Here is a 20010-nt window from a genome sequence, read left to right on the forward strand (position 1 = left end):
AAAGACTAAAGATACCCCAGAAATTGATAATAGGAATAAGCAAAACCACATCAACTAAAACAAAACGACAGGGATGCAAGAAGCGGTCTAACAAGCACGCTGCATTTAAAGCTTTATTGAAAGAACGGTTGCAACAGCTGCCAAATGGTTAACAGCTCAAAGTAATGGAATCAGAGACAAACACACCAGTAACCAGTCAAGAGGGGCTTAGGTTTAGTAAGTCAATGGCAATTAACAGGTGCTTGGAGAGGCTGTGGCAGAAAGATCACTCACAATTCAAGACCAGCCTGGAATAATTACACAGCGAGTTGGGAGCGAGGGTCATTAAAAAAAAAAAAAAACATCATGGGGAAAATATTTTCAAAGAAGCCCCCAAGGCGCGATGGGTAAGGTAGCTAAATGAATGAGCCAGAGATAAAGAAGAGACAAGGGCTGGGGTAATGGGAAGTAGCCAGGAGGTAAAAGATTGCAGGACGAGACGGTTGATCAGAGAAAGGCGGGAGGATGACGGTGGAAACGAACTGGCAGAGATGCGCTAAACCGAGCCGAGAAGAAGTGGCGCAATGAATGGGGGCGAAGAATGCTGGGTAATGGGAAAGGAATGAATGGGCCAGAGACGGAAGCCGCCGTGACGCGGGGCAGACGGCATCATGGGTAACGGAGGGGGTGGGCTCGAGGCAGCGGCGGCGTTAAGCGGGCATTGTGGGTAAGTCGGAGCGGGGCACTGTGGGAAGGGGCGGCCCTTCCGGCCTGGCAGTGGGCGACCCAGCCCCTCCAGCGCGGTGCCTGGTGGGGCGCGAGGCCTGACCTTGCTGCCTAGCAGCGCCTGCAGCGCAACGCACCTCTACCCACGTCCTTCGACCCCGGCACCTCAGCCAATGAGACGGCTACCAGCAACGTCACCGGGGCCGGCCAATCAGAGCGCGAGGGGGAATCGAAGCGCACCAATGGTCGGCGCGTTCGCCGGGGCGGGGCTCCGCTCCTCCAGGCGGGTGGGCGGGGCGATGGGCAGGTAGGCGTTGCAAAGCCGGCGGGGTCGACGAATAGCGAGGCAGTTCCAGACCCGCGGCGTCGTGAGCCAATTGGCTCGCACATCCCGAGCCAATGGGAAAGGCGGGGACGCCGCACGGCCCGGCCGCGAATAAGGACCAATAGAAATGGCTGTTTCAATGAGATGGGTGGTACTTCCTGCCAGGACTCCAATAAAATGCGTGTCTTCTTGGGCTGGTGGGCGGGGCCCGGAGGACAATTGACCAATGGACTCCACGGGGCGGGGAGACGGCCGCGGCGGCGGCGACAGTGGGTTCGGTTGCGCGTAGCGCACGGGGTAAGAGCGCAGCCCAGGCCGGGAAGAGGGGCCGCCGCCGCCGGTGAGGATCGAGGCTGAGCTGGGTGGGAGGTGGCCGGGGCCGCATCCGGGGCCGCGCGTGTGAGTGGCCCCTGACCTCCGCACTCTGACCTCGCCCCTCGCAGATACCATGGGGAACGTGTTGGCCGCCAGCTCTCCGCCCGCGGGGCCGCCGCCGCCTCCGACGCCGTCGCTCGTGGGGCTGCCGCCGCCGCCGCCTTCCCCGCCGGGCTTCACGCTGCCGCCGCTCGGGGGCGGCCTGGGCAGCGGGTCCAGCGCGGGCCGCGGCTCGGAGCGGACTCCCGGGGCTGCGGCCAGCGGCGCCGCGGGGGCCTCGGACGATGGGGGCTGCGGCTGCCTGCCCAACCCGGGCACGTTCGAGGAGTGCCACCGGAAGTGCAAGGGTAAGGGGCGCCGGGCCGAGGGCCCAGGGCGGGGAGGGACCCCCGAGGATTGGCGCGCATCGGTGCAACCATGGGACAGGACGTTAGGACGGGGCGGGCGGGCGGGACGGACGGACGGCGGGGCCGTGGACTTGGGCTCAGAACTGCATCAGATGGTGAACTCTCTGGGGAAGAATGCCGCAGCAGGGCCGAGAAGTCTTGGGCACTGAGAGCCCCGGGACCAAGCCAGCCACACTTAGTGTGATCAGGAAAGGAATTACGTGTGGCCCAAGGTCACAGTGTCGGCAAGGTGTGCCCCAGTGGTTTGTGAGGGGTGCAACCCAAGGGGTCTGGATCCTGGCCTAGGACCGTTTTGGTCATAAGAGAGGTACATTCTTATCTTTGGTATTCAAATATGTGCTGATTTATTGACTACTTGGAACAGTTCTGGATGGTGAGGACCATTGTAGAGACGAGAAATTTGACAAGCAAGTTTCCTACATCCAGGGGGTTGCACTGGGTTTTACAAACAGCCAAAGGGCCTAGCTCCATTCACTCAGACAGTATTTCCTCTAGTGGTGGTTTGTTTTGTTAGATGTAGGTCTCTGGAGACAGCTGGGGACGGGAGGGAAGGAGGGGGGAGGGCTTGAGGTTTGACAGGATCTCTCTCTTGCAGAGCTGTTTCCAGTTCAGATGGAGGGTGTCAAACTTACAGTTAACAAAGGGTTGAGTAACAGGTTCCAGGTGAGTCTGAGCCCTGACCCTCCAGAGGTCATTAACAGCTATCCGCTTCCATGCGTACAAATCCCCTCACTCTCTTAAAGGCATGGGCTTTTTGGTCGGTAACAAGACTTAGATAACATTCCAGTAGCATACAGACTCCTGGTCCTCGCATTGGCGGGGGATGAAGCAGCAAGATCTTATGCCTCAGACCATCCTGGGACGATGCATAGCAAGACCCTGTATCCAAACATAAAAGGGAAATGAACCATAAGACTCATACATTCCAGGATGACTCCAGGGGGAGTGGGAAGTTTGGGTTTAGGGGCCCAGAATTCAGAAGAGCCTCTTACCCTGCAGCCTCAAGCAGAGGTGCAGTAGTGGGTGTGTAGCCCACCCTAGCTTCACATCTGATCTCGTCAATATTGCCCGATGTTTACTTTATCTCCTGGGTTGGAACCCTGAGCTTTGATGCTTAGCATGGCTTGCCGCCCAGTGTTCACTCCCCAACCCCACACCCCTGGTTTCCATCCCTTGCCGAGCCCAGAAGCTCTGTCTGCATCCTCAAGTGGATAAGCCAGCCTTGCCAAGACCCCCGCAACTCACTCTCTTCTCCCAGGTGACCCACACAGTAGCCCTCGGCACAATTGGAGAGTCCAATTACCACTTTGGGGTCACGTACGTGGGGACAAAGCAGCTGAGTCCTACGGAGGTAAGATTCCTTTGGTCATTCTTACATTAAGGGAACCGGTGGACGAGTGACAGGCTCGGAGCCCTTGGAGGGAAGCAGGTGTTGGTGCACAGGTGATTCCTTCCTATGCAACATCACAGACATACTGTCCATTGTCTGGCCCTGGGCTGGGTCATGGAGGGTAGGGTGGGGTGGGGGAGAGGGGACCATGGGTGGAGGGAATCACACAGTGGTAACCCAGATGCTGGGAGCCAGTATAGGGCCTAGAATGTCAGACTCTGTGCTGGGGTATCCTCTAGGGGGTGCTGGAGAGCCACGGAAAGATTTGACAAGGGAGGAATGGCAGGTCAGGTGAGGGCTTCCGGTGTGTTCTCATGCTGCCCTAGCAGGGTTGGATACTGGGATGGGGAGGTTTCGGAGGGGTGGGAACCGGTCTGAGTCTGCTTTTGTTACCTGTTCTGGTTTTTTGTTTCTGGAGACAGACTCTCATGCGCGGCTGGGCTAGAGCTGTGCCTGGGGATGATCTTGGCCCTTCAGTCCTCCTGCCTTTACCTCCCCAAGGGCTGGAGTTTCAGGTCATCATGTGTAGTTTTACTGGGGCTGGGGATCGAACCCAGGGCTTGGGAGACAAACACTCTTTCCAACTGAACTACGTACATCCTGTGCACCTTTTACTTAAAGTATGTGTCTGCAGGCACCTATTCCCACCTTTGCATTTGCAAAGGCCAAAACAGGGCCTGTGATGTGGAAGCTCATCATTTAGGCTAGACTGACCCACCAGCCACCGTCTGCAGTGTTGGAGCAATGGGCATGAGCAGCCATACCTGGTGCTTATGCAAGCACTTTGTGATTTGAACTTGGGGGCTCATGCTTGAGTGTAGGAGAGCTCAGAGCACTGGCTGGACTGGAACACTATGTAAACCAGGCTGGCATCCAACTCAGAGACCTTCTTGCCCACCTGCCTCTGTTTCCCAGGAGCTGGGATTAAAGGGGTACACCGATGTGCCTAATACTTTTTTCTTTTTGTAAAATCTATGCTGTCTGCCTCGAGCAGGTCAGCAAGGTCCCGATGCTGACACGTATGATTGCCTCCTACAACTGCTTTGCAGTAGCAAGGGGACCCTTCTTGGCAGCACCCATCTGTAGGAGGCTCCTGGCGTCGTGAGGCAGAAAGGGTGTAGGCTGCACTCTGACTTAATGTTGATTTGTGTCAGGAGGGCCTGTGGGGGCCAGAGGACAACTTTCCAGTGTGTTCTGGGGATTGAACTCCTGCCCTCAGGCTTGGTGACAAGTGCCTTGACTTTCCTACTCAGCTATCTGGTTGGCCCCTTGAGGTGTGTTTTCAAGAGGGGAGGAGGGTAGTTAACCCAAAGTCAAAGCTGAACTGTGGCAGTTTGGAGATTGTGAAGTCCCCAGGTGTGGGGCACGTGGCCTGTAACAGTTGGAGAGGAAGTATACCATCCTGGTAGAGAAGACATGGAAGGCCCCCATGAAGGTCAAGTTGTCAGTCCACAAGTAGAGGCTGCCTACAAAAAATGAATTCAAGCTCAGCTGGGTGTCCTGGCACATGCTTGTCACCCTAGCGCGTGGGGAGGCTGTGGCAGAAGGAAGAGGAGTTGCAGGACAGCCCAGGCCACATGGCAAGACCTGCTGCCATAAATAAGCAAGCAAACATACAATGACCTGTAATCCAGGCCACGGCACCCTGTGCCACATAGCTGGTGTGCTGGCTGGTTTCGGTCAGCTTGACGTAAAGTCCGGTCATCTGGGAAGAGGAACTTCAGTTGGGAATGTCCTGAGTGGTGATGGATATGAAAGGCCAGCTCGCTGTGAGTGCTACCCCTGGGCGCTGTGAGCAAGGACGTGAGTGTCACCTTCCGGGTCCATCTCACTTCCCCAGTTAGGGTTCGGGCTGGTGTTCATCTCAGCAATGTGTTCCTTTGAGACTCCTCAGACCTACATGATATCCTGTCTCTCAAGAGGAGCAGTAGCCAGGCAGTGGTAATCTCAGCAGCACTCAGGAGGCAGGGGCAAGCAAGACTCTTGAGTTCAAAGCCAGCCTGGACTACAGAGAGTGCCAGGGCAGCCAAGGCTACAGGGGAAACTCTGTGTTGAAAAACTTGGCTCGTCTGCCTTGCAGTGTGCAGTGGTAGTCAGGGGCAGCTGTGTCACTCAAGTGACAGATGGGCACAGGAGAAGCACTGGGAAGGCTTCCTGGGACATGGGTGCCGGCATGGTGCTCCAGGCTTCTTGCTGAGGCCTACTGCTGTGTCTCACTCCAGCTCTGGCCTCTCAACTGCCCTCTGCCCCACAGGCCTTCCCCGTGCTGGTGGGTGACATGGACAACAGCGGCAGCCTCAACGCACAGATCATCCATCAGCTGAGCCCAGGCCTCAGGTCCAAGATGGCCATCCAGGTGAGCCATGCGTGGGTGTGGCCTGTCAGCCTCACGGGAGCGCCCTCATCCCTGGCCCTAACCCTGCCCCTTGCCCACAGACCCAGCAGTCGAAGTTTGTGAACTGGCAGGTGGATGGGGAATACCGGGGCTCCGATTTCACGGCGGCTGTCACCCTGGGCAACCCAGATGTCTTGGTGGGTTCAGGTAAGAGGTGGAGGGGGGCTCAGGTGTTCGAGAGGCCTTGATCCAGCTTCCCTTTCCCCACAGGGCACGGGCTTTGTCTCGGGGTCTTCCATGCTTATCTGAGAGGTGGCAGGGTAGGAAGGACGTGCGACCCTCAGGCGTCCACAAGCTTGTGATCCCCACGCTTGCCAGGCTAAGGCAGGGCGGTCATGAGTTTCCGGCAGCCTGAGCTAATTCCCTTCCTCAAAAAAAAGAAAAACGATACAAAACAAAAGGCCAGGTGTGGTTACACCTGTAATCCCAGGACGGGGGAGGATCAAAGATCAGGCTGGAGCCCTTTTAGGGAGGGTGCGTGCCTTTTTCTTTTAAACTTTGATATGTGTGTGTGTGTCTATGCACTTGAAGTGTGCCTGTTGCCCTAAGAGGCCAGAACAGTGTCCAGTCCCTTGAGCTGGAATTACGGACCACTGTGAGTAAACTTGTGGTGATGGACATAGATCTGGGTCCTCTGAAAGAGCTCTTAACCACTGAGCCGTCCCCCTAGCCTGGTGGCGCAGGCCTTTAAGCCCAGCACTAGGGAGACTGAGGCAGTGAAGGCCAGCCTGGGCTACATAGTGAGACTATCTTTGAAACAAAGCGAAGGAAAAAATGTGGGAGAGGGCCAGGCAGCGGTGGTGCACGCCTTCAATCCCAGCACTTGGGAGGCAGAGGCAGGCGGATCTCTGTTGAGTTCCAGGCTGAGGGGCTCCAAAGCGACAAAGAATCCCTGTCTCCAAAAACAAACAAGCGAAAAATGGGGTGTGGTGATAGAAACCTGTTCTCGGTCAGAAAGATCGGTGGGGCTGGAGATGAGCCTTGTGTGTTGTCGTTCAGTTGCTGTGATAGAAACACCATGACTAAAGCAATAGGGTTTACTCAGGCTTACCGGCCCAGACGGTTTGTCATGAGGCAACCGCAGAAGCAGGAAGCAGAGAGACCCCCGGAAATGGCATGAGGCTTTGAAACTTCGGGGCTGTCCCCAGTGACATATGTCCTCAAGCAAGGCCAAGCCTCCTGGGCCTCTCCAAACTGCACCACCAATTGGGGTGCAAGTGTTGGAATGCCTCAGACCGTAGGGGTGTTCTCTCTTTCAACTGCCACACCTGTGTACGCGGTGAAACCCAGGATCCCCAGAGAAGTGATCTGGGGAGCGCATGTAGAGCACCGATTCACAGCCTTGATTCTGTCTCCATGGAGCAAAACGATTTATCATTAGACAGTGACCATGGTGATGGGTGCATCATCCAGCCTGTACTGCTGGGCACCAGGAGATAAAACTTCTCAGTGTGGGACTTGGGGAAGTGGCACGAGATGGGGCACATGGTGGCCATGTCCAGGCGAGGTAAGACAAGGCAGAGGCCAGGGTAGGTCCTAATGAGTCTTGATGTCTGGCCCCTTCTGCTCTCTCTGCGTTCCTTCTTGGTTGCAGGCAGGGTTGCTGCTCACCTGTGTGCCTGCCCATCGGTTGCCAGGGTGCTGAGCCTGCCCCGTGTTTTTACTCACTGGTGATGCCATAGTGAACAGAACTGAGTGCATCCCAGCACGGACCTCCAGATAAAGAGGACAGAGAGATGGCAGGCGTAGACAGATGTGGCTTAACACCTGCCTAAATCCGGCAGTGAGGAGTTCAGAGCATGGCTTGGTGATGGAGCACTTGCAAGGTCCTGGGTTTTAGTCCCAGCACCATAAAAAAAGTGTTTTGTTCTTGTTGGCTGGCCTGGAATTCTTGCCTGTCTCCTGAGTGGTAGGATTGGTGGCCACTCTACCTGGCAAATAAGTAATTTACCCCTAAACATTTGCACAGTGTTTGTTACCGTCAGGATGAGTCCCACTGGAGTGAGCTCTGATGACTGATGGGTCCTTTCTTTTTCTTGTGTGTGAGTGCGTGCCGTGGGTACAGTTGGAAGTCAGGACAACTTGAGCTGATTGTCCTTCCACTGGGGAACCACGGATGGTAACCGAGAGGCTCGGGCCTTCCGGACCATCTGGCTGGCCCAGCTGTGATGGCTTCTGACATGGGGCCTCGTTTTTTGCTGGAGTGTCCCAGACAGCTTCTCCAGTGCCAGAGCCTCAGCCCAGAAGCGGGGAGAGGAGGGGGGAACCTGTGAGGGAAGGGTGGTTTCCTGGCAGGCCAGGAATGAGGAGGTCAGGCTGGATGGAACACAGCTGCCAGCCCTCCAGACATCCCGCCTGTGCAGAGTGACTGTCAGTGGGGCACACACCTTTAATCCCAGCACTCTGGTACCAGACAAAGGCCGATATCTGAGTTCGAGGACAGCCAGGGCGGCACAGAGACTCTCAAAATAAACAACTGTCAGCTCTGATCAGATTGGGACCTGGTGGGACCTTACGACTGGCCTTCCTCCACAGGGACCCTGTCTGCCTTCCTGAGGCCTGCTCTTACTAATCCTGTTGTCTCCCTTGGGACCACTTGGGTTCGTCCACTTGCTTGACGTAGGTGATTTTGTTGATCACTTCTGACATGCCAGGCTCCATGTTACTCGTTATCTATCTGCTGCTAAAGATGGGAGCCAAGGCCTCAGATGCTAGGCGGGTTCCCCACCCCCTATGGGGGATCTAGGCTGGGTTCTACTTCAGGGCGTTCATCCTCAGGGTGGGACTTTAGCCAGGCTGTTCTTGGATGGGTTGGTGTCGCTTGACAGGCCCTCCAAGTTGTGCCCATCATGAATACCCTTACACATTGCAGAAGGCCCTCAAAACTCTGTCCCGATGGGATTGCTACAGTGGGACCATTGCACACAAGCATGGTAGGAAACGCAGGGTCTCCTAGGCAACCCCAGTGGATAGCAAGAATCTGGATTAGGGTGTGGCTTGGGGTCATTGCACATACTTGATGGCAGAGCACCTGCCTGCTGATCTGAGTGCTTGCCTGGCGTGTACAGAGCCCTGCGTTCTGTCCCCAACCATCATACTAACCACTCACTAACCAGAGCGGGGAGCAGGGACACCCCAAACCCCAGCACTCTTACCCAGTCCCTAGAAAGGCTTTTGTCTCAGCCTGGCTGAGCTGTGTGGGTCACCACTATGATCCTAGCATTTGTTTGGGAGGCTGGGACAGAACACCAGAAAGTTCTAGGTCGTCCAGGGTTACACAAGTCATAACAATGGCTAAGAACAGGGTGAGACCAACAGGCTGTCTTAGCAGGGAAAGGCACTTGCTGCTGTCCCTGGCTTCTTCCTCCTGAGTTTGATCACTGGGCCAAACACGGCAGGAAACCAGCTCCACAAATTGCCCTCTGACCTATGCACACGTGCACACTTGCATGAGCACCTACACATGCTTGCACAGCTCCTGCTGGGGGTGAAGTCTTCGTAGAGTGTACTGGCACACACCTGTAATCCAGTTACTCGGGAGGCCAAGGCAGAAGGATCACAAGTTTGAAGCTAGCCAGGGCTACATAGCAAGACCCTCTGTTAAATCGGTGTCTCTATGTAGACTAGGTTTGGGATTAGGGTCACACCTGGTGTGGGACCCTATTCTTTTTTGCTTGTTTGTTGGAGACAGGGTTTCTCTGTGGCTTTGGAGGCTGTTGTGTAACTAGCTCTTGTAAACCAGGCTGGTCTCAAACTCAAGAGATCCGCCTGCCTCTGCCTCCTGAATGCTGGGACTAAAGGTGTGCGTCAGCACTGGTTTGTTTTTTCAGAGAGCCCAGGTCAAATTCTCAGAATCTAAATGTCAGTTCATAAGCACCTGTAACTCCAGTTCCAGGCATGTGTGTCACAGAGACATACGTGCAGGCAAAACACACATGCACGTAAAATCTGCAAAAAATGTTTTTACCTCAGTTAAGGCCTAAGCTGGGCTATGGTGGTGCCTATAACCTGGCTGTATATTAGGCAAAAGGACCACGTGTTCAAGGCATGCCTGGGCTACATGTTGGGACCCTGGCTGGAGGAAAAGAGTAAAAAGAGATACAAGCCCCTAAGAGGCAGTACTGTAATTCTGAGACTTTGGATTCACCCATTAGGAGAGGGCTGGGTGGGACAGGTTGGCAGGTGTCCCATGGCACAAAAGAGGGTCAGATCTGGGGCACACCTTGTAGGTGTTTAGCCAGCTGGCTGGAGGGAAGCTTCAATGACTGGCTATGTCAGAGTACAAAGCTCTATTTTGAAGCTGGAGCCAACCCATAGATTATTGTGAGCCTCCCCGATCTTCCCAGGGTCCTGGGGAGCTATGGCAGGTTCTCAGGAGAGAACAGTCAGGTTTATGATTTGGGATCTGGAGAGGCTGTGGGTAGAGAAATGACTTAGGGGTTGATGATGCCTCGGAAATTAAGGATTGTTAGAGAGAGGCAGCTTAGGGGTGGGTCAGTCCTTACTCCTCCTTCCTATAGCTATGGGGGAGGGGGTTCTACCCTGAGGTTGCTGTCTGTACATGGCCACTCATAGGACAGTGGCTCTCAGTTACTTATTATGGTGATGGGAGGTGAGCTGGGACAGTGTTGATGTGTCTGGAACCTGATGGTCCCCTGCCTGCTGAGGGAACACTCACGCTGGCTCCTGAGCCCTGGTACCTGCGTCTGTCCTAGCCGTGGTCACACTTCCCCAGAACACACCCAGGCCCCAGCGCGGACTCTGGGCCCTACCTCACACATCCTGGGCCAGGGGCTTAGCCCCTGCACAGGCTGTCCTTCACAGTTCTGCCACTGTACTGCCAGATGCTGGAGCAAAGATGGCTTTTTGACACAGGCCACTGTGTGCCTCCCTGGCCTGGATCTCCCTCTCTCCCCCAAGGACTGGGATGAAAGGTGTGCATGCTCCCGTCCGCGGGACTGCACCCCTGCTCGCTTAGGTTAGGAACATGCTTGCTGCTTGTACAGGGTCACAGGCCAGCAGAGACCGGGCAAGGGGAGCGCCTCAGAGTGGCAGAAACTGTCTAAGGGTTAGCAGGAAGATCCCCAGAGCCTGACCACCCTCTCCTCCTGCAGGAATCCTGGTGGCCCACTATCTCCAGAGCATCACGCCATGTCTAGCCCTGGGCGGGGAGCTCGTCTACCACCGGCGGCCTGGAGAAGAGGGCACTGTCATGTCTCTAGCTGGGAAATACACACGTGAGCCTGGGACATGTTTGTGGTCCGAATGGGGAGGCTGTGGGTTTCTTGATGCTGCGTCCCCTTGACACCCAGCCCTCGCCTACCTCTGCTCTCCTAGTGAACAACTGGTTGGCAACAGTAACACTGGGCCAGGCAGGCATGCACGCCACATATTACCACAAAGCCAGTGATCAGGTGAGTTGGAGGGGGTGCCAGGCTTTGCTGGTGCCCTTGGTATACCCAGGAGCCCCATTGGGCTCACACGTGTGCCCGACCCTCCCTCCTCCAGCTGCAAGTGGGCGTGGAGTTCGAGGCTAGCACCAGGATGCAGGACACCAGCGCCTCCTTCGGGTACCAGCTGGACCTGCCCAAGGCCAACTTCCTCTTCAAGGGTAAGGAAGGCCTCGGTTTCCCTCCTGGAAAACAGGCCAGGGCTGACCTGTGTGGTGGGGGCCTTTGTACACCTCTAAATTACTCAGGGAGGCTGTCAAACAGTGGGGACCCCAACCTGGCACATCTGGTGGGTGTGAGGAGCCACACTTCAAACTCTTCTCCCTTTTGCGCTTAATGAAAGGCAGCGTGGGGAGGAGCTTCTGGCCTCCCGTTCATTCTTGCTGCGATCAAACACCAGGACCGTAGACAACTTGGAGGAAAGAGTTTATTTTGGCTCACAACTCCCAGGCCCCGCTCCTGCCACTGAGAGAAGTCAGGGCAGGCCCTGAAGGGGCAGACGGGAAGTGCTGTTTACTGTTGCCCCCCCCCCCCCCCCGCCCGTGGCCCAGGACTCCCGCCCCTGCCCTCAGCACCCTGAGTGGGGTACTCTCAGCCAATCACTAATTAAGGAAATACCCTGCTTGCTTGCCTACAGCCATGTCTTAGGAAGAAGACATTTCAAATGAGGTTCCCTCAAGTGACTAGCTTGTATCAATCTAAGACTGTTGGAGTCTCAGTGGTGACTGACAGATCCAGAAGCAGCTCTAGGCAGTGACCCGGTCTTTTCAAACCTGCCTGGTGCTGAGGCTTAGTAAGCTGACTACATTGCACTTTGGGACCCATGATGCTGATATGGGGTCTACTTGTGACAACACCACAGTCCCCTTCAGTTAGGGGACAGCTGAGCTGGCACCCAACCCCTGAGGCTCACATGCACCTGTGTATTCAGGAAATTGACATTCCCAGAAATCAGGGCTATAGAGGCCTGTGCTTGACATGCAACAGGGCATGTACTTAAAGATCTGGTGTGTGCAGGGCGTTGGTGGTGCACACCTTTAATCCCGGCACTCGGGAGGCAGAGGCAGGTAGATCTCTGAGTCAAGGCCAGCTTGGTCTATAGAGCTAGTTCCAGGAGAGCCTCCAAAGCTACAGAGAAACCCTGTCTCAAAAAACCAACAAAACAAAACCAAAAAGAGGTCTGGTGTGACCTGCCACCCTCCCCACTCTGACCCGCAGGCTCTGTGAACAGTAACTGGATCGTGGGCGCCACGCTGGAGAAGAAGCTGCCTCCCCTTCCCCTGACCCTGTCCCTCTGCGCCTTCCTGAACCACCGCAAGAATAAGTTCCTGTGCGGCTTTGGCCTCACCATCGGCTGAGCCCTCTCGCCCTTGCCCTTCCTCTGCAGACCACCACTGGGCCGGCCGCCCTCCCCTCCTCTCCCTCCCTCCTGGGGTCAGGGCAGCGGGAAGGAGGGGACCCACCTCATGCCAGAGGATCCCCAGCGCCAGGGGACAGTGTCCAAGGAGCCTGGGGTCCCGGAGGGAGTTCTGGAATTTGAAGGGCACTCGATTATGAGCGCCCTGGTAGAGGTGGCTGGACAGGCTCAGGGACGAAAGACGTGACGTGACGTCCCTGTCCTCCTGAGGGCGGCAGAGGAGCGCCCGGCCGCCCGTCACTTTTCCCCTCCACCCTCCATAGAAATCATGTTTATAAGTTATGGAAGAACGGGACATTTTACAGAAAAAACATAAAAAACAAAAAATGCACAAGGAAAAAAACTGATCTGAGGCATTGGTTTTCTGCACTTGCAGAGCGCGGCCGCCAGCAGGGGGCGCCGAGGGTCGTGGTTGCATGGAGGCAGGGTGTGGACAGCCTGGCCAGCCTCACACCCTCCACCGGCGGGGACATCACAGGCCTGGCCTCACCGGGAGGGTGGCTCCAGGTCACTGGTCCCTGTGCCGCCTCGCCCGGAGAGGTGGCAGAGGACTTTGTCTCTGCAAACAGGGTGGGGGCAGGGAGATGGGGCTCCAGAGCCTCCCTGATCCAAAAAAGGGCTGAGGTGGTAGCTTGTGGCGACTTTCTCCTGGTGGGAAGGTCAGAGGTCTCCGAAACTTCAGGAAGAAACCAAGTTCCTGGAAGAAATTCAGCACAATAAAGTTAGCTCTCGGGAAGGAAGGGGCCCTTGGACCTTCCCAGATGGGAACAAAGGAAGTGTCCTGTTTTATTTTCTGCTGGTTGAAGTAGTAACTGGGCCTCCCGAGTCAGGCAGGTGCTGGGTCGCCAAACTGCGTTTCCACAGGTCTACATTCCACCCCCTGCTCTGATGCAGGGTGTAGTAACAGCCTCAAACTGGAGCCTGCCTGGGTGGCTGGGCCCAGTCGCTTCCCATGGCACCCTGCTGGGAAGTGTGGGATTTTGCAATGCGACGACTCATAAACTGATTGATGTCCCTGTAGACAGCAGCAGCCCTGCGTGGTCTGGGGATGTCAGCTGGCCAATGGGGCTGACCCTTAGTAACCCACGGGAATCATCTCACCACACCCTACTCCTTGCCAGTGTTCTCTGAAGCCAAAGTTAACAGGCCTGGGCCTGGCCAGGCACCCTGCACCCTTCTTGGAATAAGGTGTTCCCCTGTTGCCATCCTGTAGTCATGTGCCTGCTCAGTCCGGTGCCAAACCTTACTGTGTGGCTTCCCCTCCTACGGCCACCCTCTCTGGGCAACAGCTGGGAATGGGAACTTCGGTGTTCCTGGCAGGGACTCCAGCAAGCTTGCTAGTGTGGGAGCCCTTGGCGCAACCTGACAGCCCAGGTGCACTGTCTCCTCCCCACTGTTTGTTGTTAGCTTGAGGCTTCCTTTGTTCTGTTGTCTAAGCTCCCCCTGACATCCTCCTGCCTCAGCTTCCCAAGTGGCTGGCACTACAGGCACACATAAGCAAAGAAACGGCTCAGGAAAGCCAAGTGTGGGTGCAGTGACACACACCGGCAAATCCCAGCTTGCAGCAGCGGAGGCAGAAGATTCTCTGAGGCCAGCTGAGGATCCTGTCTCAAAAAACACAAAACACACATCGGGCAACTGTCGGGACTAAAGTACCGAAATTTGGTACTTTACATCCCTTGATGTATTGCTTCAAACCCAGTGGCAGACTCCACGCAAACACCTGGAAGAGCAGTTTTCCCAGCCCAGGGACAGGGGAGTTCACCTTGTTTGTACGTAAGGAATGCACAAAGGGGGGGGGGGGGCAAGGTTAAAACTCAGCCCAGAAGCCTAGCCTCCTAACAGACAGAGACATGGTCCCCCACAGGGAAAAGTGGAGGAAGGCTCCAGCACCCCCTACGGAGAAAGATGCCAGGATTATTCGACAGTGTCAGCTCCCTTGTTGGGGGATAGGGGTCACAAGGCCTCCAAACTCCACCTCTTTCCTCTGCCCTGCTGTGAAGGGGGGTAGAGAACAACCCACCTCGTGACAGGGGGCTGGCTCAACCCGCCCCAGCCCTGAGGAGGGGGCGGGACAGGGGGAGCCCTATAATTGGACAAGTCTGACATCCACTGCCCTGCTCAGCCCCGGAAGGCTAAGGACTCTGAAGGCGCTGGTAAGGCACGCTGGGCTGGGGACTCAGCCAGGGACCTTGGGAAGATGTAGGCTGGAGACCTTGGGATCTCCTGGCGTCCAGGAGACGGGCAAGAATTGGAAAAGCAGGAAGCATGATAGAGGCATTTGGGGACAAACTAAGGACACAAAGTGACTAGCCATTGCCAGGGACACATGGAGGAGATGGAGGGGCCACCTGCAGTAACGTGGTGCGTGGCATCCCAGCACACCTGGTGGGACCATCCTCTAGAGAAAGAATCGGGGATGAGCCTTAGGCTGTATTTAATATAAATACCCACTGGTTCCCATCACAGTCCCCAAGTAGCCCGGACTGCCCTCAAATTGATGGTCCTCACGCCTCAGCGTCCTGAGTACTGGGGTTATGTGAGGGTACCACCTCCATGGGCTGCAGGATGATTAAAAACGGGTTAAATTGGCATCCAAATGGAAAGCAGGGCTTAGCCGGGAAGGTAGGAAGGAATGTAAATGGGACTACCCGCTGTGGCTTGGTGAAGTGGAATCTGAACCCTGGGAGAGGGAGCTCGAATTTTTGGCAGTGAATCCACCCAGGGATGCAGATAGCGAACTCAGGAGGGGGAGTAATCAGGCCTTTGGGAAGTGCTGTGCTCTCAGACCTGAGAAAGGAGGCAGGGTGGAGCTCTCTGGGTGGGCTGGGTGGAGTACCCTTCCCCCATCTGTTCAAAGACCATTTCTCCCTCTCCCAGACTGGCCACTCACATTCGGGAAGATGAAGGCTCTGTGGGCCGTGCTGGTGGTCACATTGCTGGCAGGTATGGGGACAAGGGCTTGCTCCGGTGGCTCTCCCTCTGCTCCTCTCTGGACCCCTTCCTAGCCCCGGGTCTCTCCTGCTGCCCGCTGGTGGGATGGAGGCAGTTCTGAGGTCCCTCTGAGACTCAAAAGCCTGGAGCGGCTGTTTTATTTACTCTTCAGGCCTTGATTCGATTCTTTCCCCCTATTATAAAATGAGAAGATGGCTCAGGGGGTAAAGGTGCTGGCCACCAAGCCTGAACACCTGGCATCTCCAGGACCAATATGGTGGAAAGAAGGAAGGAGAGAGCCGATTCCCTCTAGCTGTCTTTTGACTTCCGAGCTCTCTCTCTCTCTCTCTCTCTCTCTCTCTCTCTCTCTCTCTCTCTCTCTCACACACACACACACACACACACACACACACGCACCTGTTTTAAAGGGGAGGTATATTTTTCTAACTCTACCCCTGCCTGGTCTGTGCTCTGTACTATATCGGATACCAAAGCAATATATGCTTGTAGTAACGGAACAGACTCCAACCCCTCCCGACCCACTGTCGCTCCAAAGAGACCCAAGAGCACTGTAGGTCCCGACCCAGCCTTGAACTTACCCTGCACAGGATGCCTGGTCGAGGGAGAGCCCGAGCTCGAGCCGGAGGTGACTGAGCAGCTGGCATGGCAGAGCAGCCAACCCTGGGAGCTGGCCATGAGCCGCTTCTGGGACTACCTACGCTGGGTGCAGACACTGTCTGATCAGGTCCAGGAAGAGCTGCAGACTTCACAAGTCACCCAGGAACTGACGTGAGTGCCCAGCCCCGTCCCTTCATCCTCTGCACCCACTGAACATCCAGGCCAGGGGGTCCCCACTCTCTGGGCACCTACCCCAGGCTGGCCTTGAACTCTCAAGCTGCCGTCAACGGCTCTGCAATTCTCCTGCTTCACCTTCTCAACTTCTGGGAGTACAAGCAGGTGGCCACCACACCTGTCTTGCTTTCTTGCCCACCTCACCTCTCTCTTTGGGTCCTTCTTTCTTGGTCTTCATCTCCCTTGTGTGTTTCCTCGGGCCTGCAGGGTACTGATGGAGGACACCATGACGGAAGTGAAGGCTTACAAAAAGGAGCTGGAAGAACAGCTGGGCCCGATGGCGGAGGAGACCCGGGCCAGGCTGTCCAAGGAGGTGCAGGCCGCACAGGCCCGGCTCGGGGCGGACATGGAGGACCTCCGCAACCGGCTGGGGCAGTACCGCAACGAGGTGCAGACCATGCTGGGCCAGAGCACAGAGGAGCTGCGGGCACGCTTCACCACACACCTGCGCAAGTTGCGCAAGCGCCTGATGCGGGATGCCGAGGATCTGCAGAAGCGCCTGGCGGTATACAAGGCCGGGGCCCGCGAGGGTGCGGAGCGTGGCGTGGGCGCCATCCGTGAGCGCCTGGGGCCACTGGTGGAGCAGGGTCGCCAGCGCACAGCCAACCTAGGCGCTGGGGCTGCCCAGCCTCTGCGCGATCGTGCCCAGGCTTTGGGTGAGCGCATCCGAGGGCGGCTGCAGGAGGTGGGCAACCAGGCCCGTGACCGCCTGGAAGAGGTGCGTGAGCAGATGGAGGAGGTCCGCGCCAAGGTGGAGGAGCAGACCCAGCAGATGCGCCTGCAGGCTGAGATCTTCCAGGCCCGCCTCAAGGGCTGGTTCGAGCCGCTGGTGGAAGACATGCAGCGCCAGTGGGCAAACCTGGTGGAGAAGATACAGGCCTCCGTGGCTACCAACCCCGTCCCTGCCTCCTCAGTGCCACAGGAGAGTCAATGAGTGTCCCTCTCCCACCCGCTGCAGTGACACCCATGGCCAGCAGGTGGCCCTGTCCCCAGTACCACTCTGGCCCTCTGGCGGCCCTTGCTTAATAAAGATTGTCCAAGCACCTGTTGGGTCTCCTGTGAGTGATTCCACACAGCTTCAGTCTCGGTTTATCTATTCCTTCTCACATTAGTCATACATCCCGCGACACTGTCGCTGCTTGTAGGGCGGAGGGAAGCTATGTGCTTTTGTTTCAGCTCTAGTTTGGTTTGATAGCTTCTGCAGCAATAGAGATTAAGCCTAGGACCTAGCAATTTACAGGACAAGTGTTCTACCACCGAGCCCCACACCCAGCCTCTCACTGGGGGATTCGAGGCACTGGGGGCTTTTACTTGTCGATATTACTGCCCTTCTTTTTATTCTGAGATAGGACCTCAACTGAGTTTCCTTGACCTCTAAAAGTTTCTACACCCCAATAAGCTTCTCGGCCAAACCAAATTAGAAAAAGCCCACGTTTGGCGCACGCCTTTAATCCCAGCACTCCGGAGGCAGAGGCAGCCTGTGAGTGAGTTTGAGGCCAGCCTGATTTACAGAGCGAGTTCCAGGACAGTCAAGGCTACACAGAGAAACCCTGTCTCAAAAAAACCAAAAAAAGAAACAGCCCACGTTTAATGGATACAAGGCTCCCGGATGGCCTTCCAACCCCCCCCCCCACCCCCCAGAGAGGAGACCAAAGGGAAACTGGAAAAACCACAGTCTAGTTTCTTCTGGGAGGCAGTTCAAATACCCTGTGGGAGTGGTCTTGAGCATCTCTGGGGGAGGGGCCGTCATTTGGCGGCTTTCTGAGACGCAGCAGGGTTTGGAGGGAGATAGTGGAGGGGGCTTGGGTGGGACTTGCAGCGGAACATCCCAGACTCTTGGGGTGTATGGGTGCCAGGGGCTGGGGCGAAGCTTCCACCTTAACAACCTCCAGCCCAGGCAGGCCTTGAATATTTGGAACTTTGTCCCAGCCTCCGCCGGTCCTGAGAAAACAGGTGTGCACCACCCTCTCCTTGCTGGGCTACTTTTCCCAACTTACACACCTGCTACACAGTGACGCTGAGAGCCCACATGTGGGAGACCGGAGGGTGCCGGCGGTGTTTACCGGTGTCCCAGATGGTCCCTCCCCCGCTGTAGTCTTATCTGATTCCCTCTCCTGGCTTTGTCTCCTCTCTGTTCCCTCCTAGGCTTCCTTTTCTGGCTTCCTGTTTTCCTCTTATCTCGCCCTCCTGCAGTTTCTTTTGCTCTGGGTCTTTGGTTGTTTTGTTCCCTCTCCTTTCTCCTTTACTCTGAAGGTAGCTAGGTCTTCGCTTCCTCTGGGTCCGGCTTCAGGCTGCACCTAACCAGCCCTTCCCCCACACACACACACGCATTCACCTTGTGCCTATAGGGAGGGAATGAGTTAAGGCTTGGGACACAAAGATGTTTTCTCTGTGTCCCTACAGGCGTCTGTTCAGGTTGGGAGCTGGCACTTAGAGGGGTCAGGGTAGGAGCTGGAGAACCCCTGGCTAGCTTTCCCTCCCGCCCCCTCAGTTCTCAAGAATCTAGCAGGGCTCCCACCAACAGGGGCAGGCCAGGGCTTGAGCTGTCTCTCTTGGGTCAGGCCAGCACTTCAGTCCCCCACCGCCTCTGGCACACCCCGAGCCTGGAGCTTGTCCTGGCACCAAATTCAGCATTATCTGGAGGCGGGCACCACCACTCCCACAATGATTCACGGGGCCCAGTGACAGGAAGGGTCAATGGGCTGAGTGGCAGGGTTCAGGGCAGCCACACTACACGTCCATGGGGCATGAACCACACTCTCGGAGCCTCGGGAGACCCTGTCAGGCGTGTCTCCGACTAAAGATGTGAATTGTTCTGGCATTATTTGAGCCACGTTGGCCTTGAACTCTGAATCCTCCTGCCTAAGCCCCAAATGCTGGAAATGCTGGAAATACAGGTTTGTGCCACCAGATCTAGCTGAGAGCTCAATTTTGAGTTCCACAGAGAGATTTTGTTTTTGTTTGCTTGACACGAGGCCTCTATGTACCCAGAGCTATACTCTGTATAGCCAAGGATGACCTTGAACCCCTGATCTTCCTGCCTCCGATGCCTGGGTGCTGGATAGATTTGTACTGGTCTATGTAGAGCGACGGACAGCATCCAGGCTTTCCCTCGTGCCAGGCAAGTGTTCAGCCAACGGAGCCACGGTCCCCTCCGCCCTCTGTTGTTGTTTATGCATCAGGAGCTCACCTAGCCCAGGCTGGCCTCAAGCTCACTGTATAACCAATGCTATGCTTGAAGTCCTGATGTTCCTGCCTCTGCCTTCCAAGGGACGGGATTACAGGAATGTACTAGCAAGGGCAGAGAGTTGTAAGCAATGGAGGAGCCCCACCTCTCCATCACACAGGTCAGACCCAGAGGTGGGGTAGGGGCCACAGGAAGACATAACAGAACAAGGTTTGTAGGGGAAACCATGGCGTCAGTTATCTTGGAGTGTAAGAATCAGCGCTGAGCCAGGTGGTGGTGGTGCACGCCTTTAATCCCAGCACTCGGGAGGCAGAGGCAGGCGGATCTCTGTGAGTTCAAGGCCAGCCTGGTCTGTGCAATGAGTACCAGGACAGCAGGGTTACACAGCAAAAACCTTGTGTCAGAAAACAAACAACAACAAAAACCTCAGAGTCGATGACTAGTAGCTTAAAGTCGAGGCTCCTGTTGCTAAGGAGAAGATGAAATTGGAAGCCCCCCGGGGTGGAGTAGGGGGAAATCTGTCTGTTACATTATTCAGCCGGCTTCAGGGTTGAGCTGTGCTTAGTTCAGGAA

The 20010-nt window shown here is 56.0% G+C and overlaps 2 protein-coding genes across 2 annotated transcripts; both read left to right on the forward strand.

The window, feature by feature from the left end:
* The first annotated feature begins 1275 nt into the window (after positions 1-1275).
* Tomm40 (translocase of outer mitochondrial membrane 40) lies at positions 1276-12811 on the forward strand. Its single transcript, XM_051207604.1, has 10 exons — positions 1276-1370; positions 1474-1752; positions 2408-2475; positions 3071-3163; positions 5457-5558; positions 5639-5744; positions 10712-10834; positions 10935-11011; positions 11106-11208; positions 12266-12811. Exons 2-10 carry the CDS (start codon positions 1479-1481, stop codon positions 12403-12405), a joined length of 1086 nt encoding a protein of 361 aa, XP_051063561.1. The 5' UTR covers positions 1276-1370; positions 1474-1478; the 3' UTR covers positions 12406-12811.
* A 2479-nt stretch (positions 12812-15290) lies between these two features.
* On the forward strand, positions 15291-17295 carry Apoe (apolipoprotein E). Its single transcript, XM_051207606.1, has 3 exons — positions 15291-15410; positions 16007-16187; positions 16458-17295. Exons 1-3 carry the CDS (start codon positions 15368-15370, stop codon positions 17182-17184), a joined length of 951 nt encoding a protein of 316 aa, XP_051063563.1. The 5' UTR covers positions 15291-15367; the 3' UTR covers positions 17185-17295.
* Positions 17296-20010: the final 2715 nt, after the last annotated feature.

The sequence above is a fragment of the Phodopus roborovskii genome, unplaced genomic scaffold (assembly GCF_943737965.1).
Source record: "Phodopus roborovskii unplaced genomic scaffold, PHOROB, whole genome shotgun sequence".
Taxonomy (NCBI): Eukaryota; Metazoa; Chordata; class Mammalia; order Rodentia; family Cricetidae; genus Phodopus; species Phodopus roborovskii.

Bases quoted from the DNA above. Each gene is read 5' to 3' on its own strand.
- Tomm40 (XM_051207604.1), top strand. From the start codon at position 1,479: ATGGGGAACGTGTTGGCCGCCAGCTCTCCGCCCGCGGGGCCGCCGCCG. The intron at 1,753-2,407 runs GTAAGGGGCGCC...TCTCTCTTGCAG, and splicing joins GTGCCACCGGAAGTGCAAGG to AGCTGTTTCCAGTTCAGATG. The intron at 10,835-10,934 runs GTGAGCCTGGGA...CTGCTCTCCTAG, and splicing joins TCTAGCTGGGAAATACACAC to TGAACAACTGGTTGGCAACA.
- Apoe (XM_051207606.1), top strand. From the start codon at position 15,368: ATGAAGGCTCTGTGGGCCGTGCTGGTGGTCACATTGCTGGCAG. The intron at 15,411-16,006 runs GTATGGGGACAA...TACCCTGCACAG, and splicing joins GGTGGTCACATTGCTGGCAG to GATGCCTGGTCGAGGGAGAG. The intron at 16,188-16,457 runs GTGAGTGCCCAG...TCGGGCCTGCAG, and splicing joins CAAGTCACCCAGGAACTGAC to GGTACTGATGGAGGACACCA.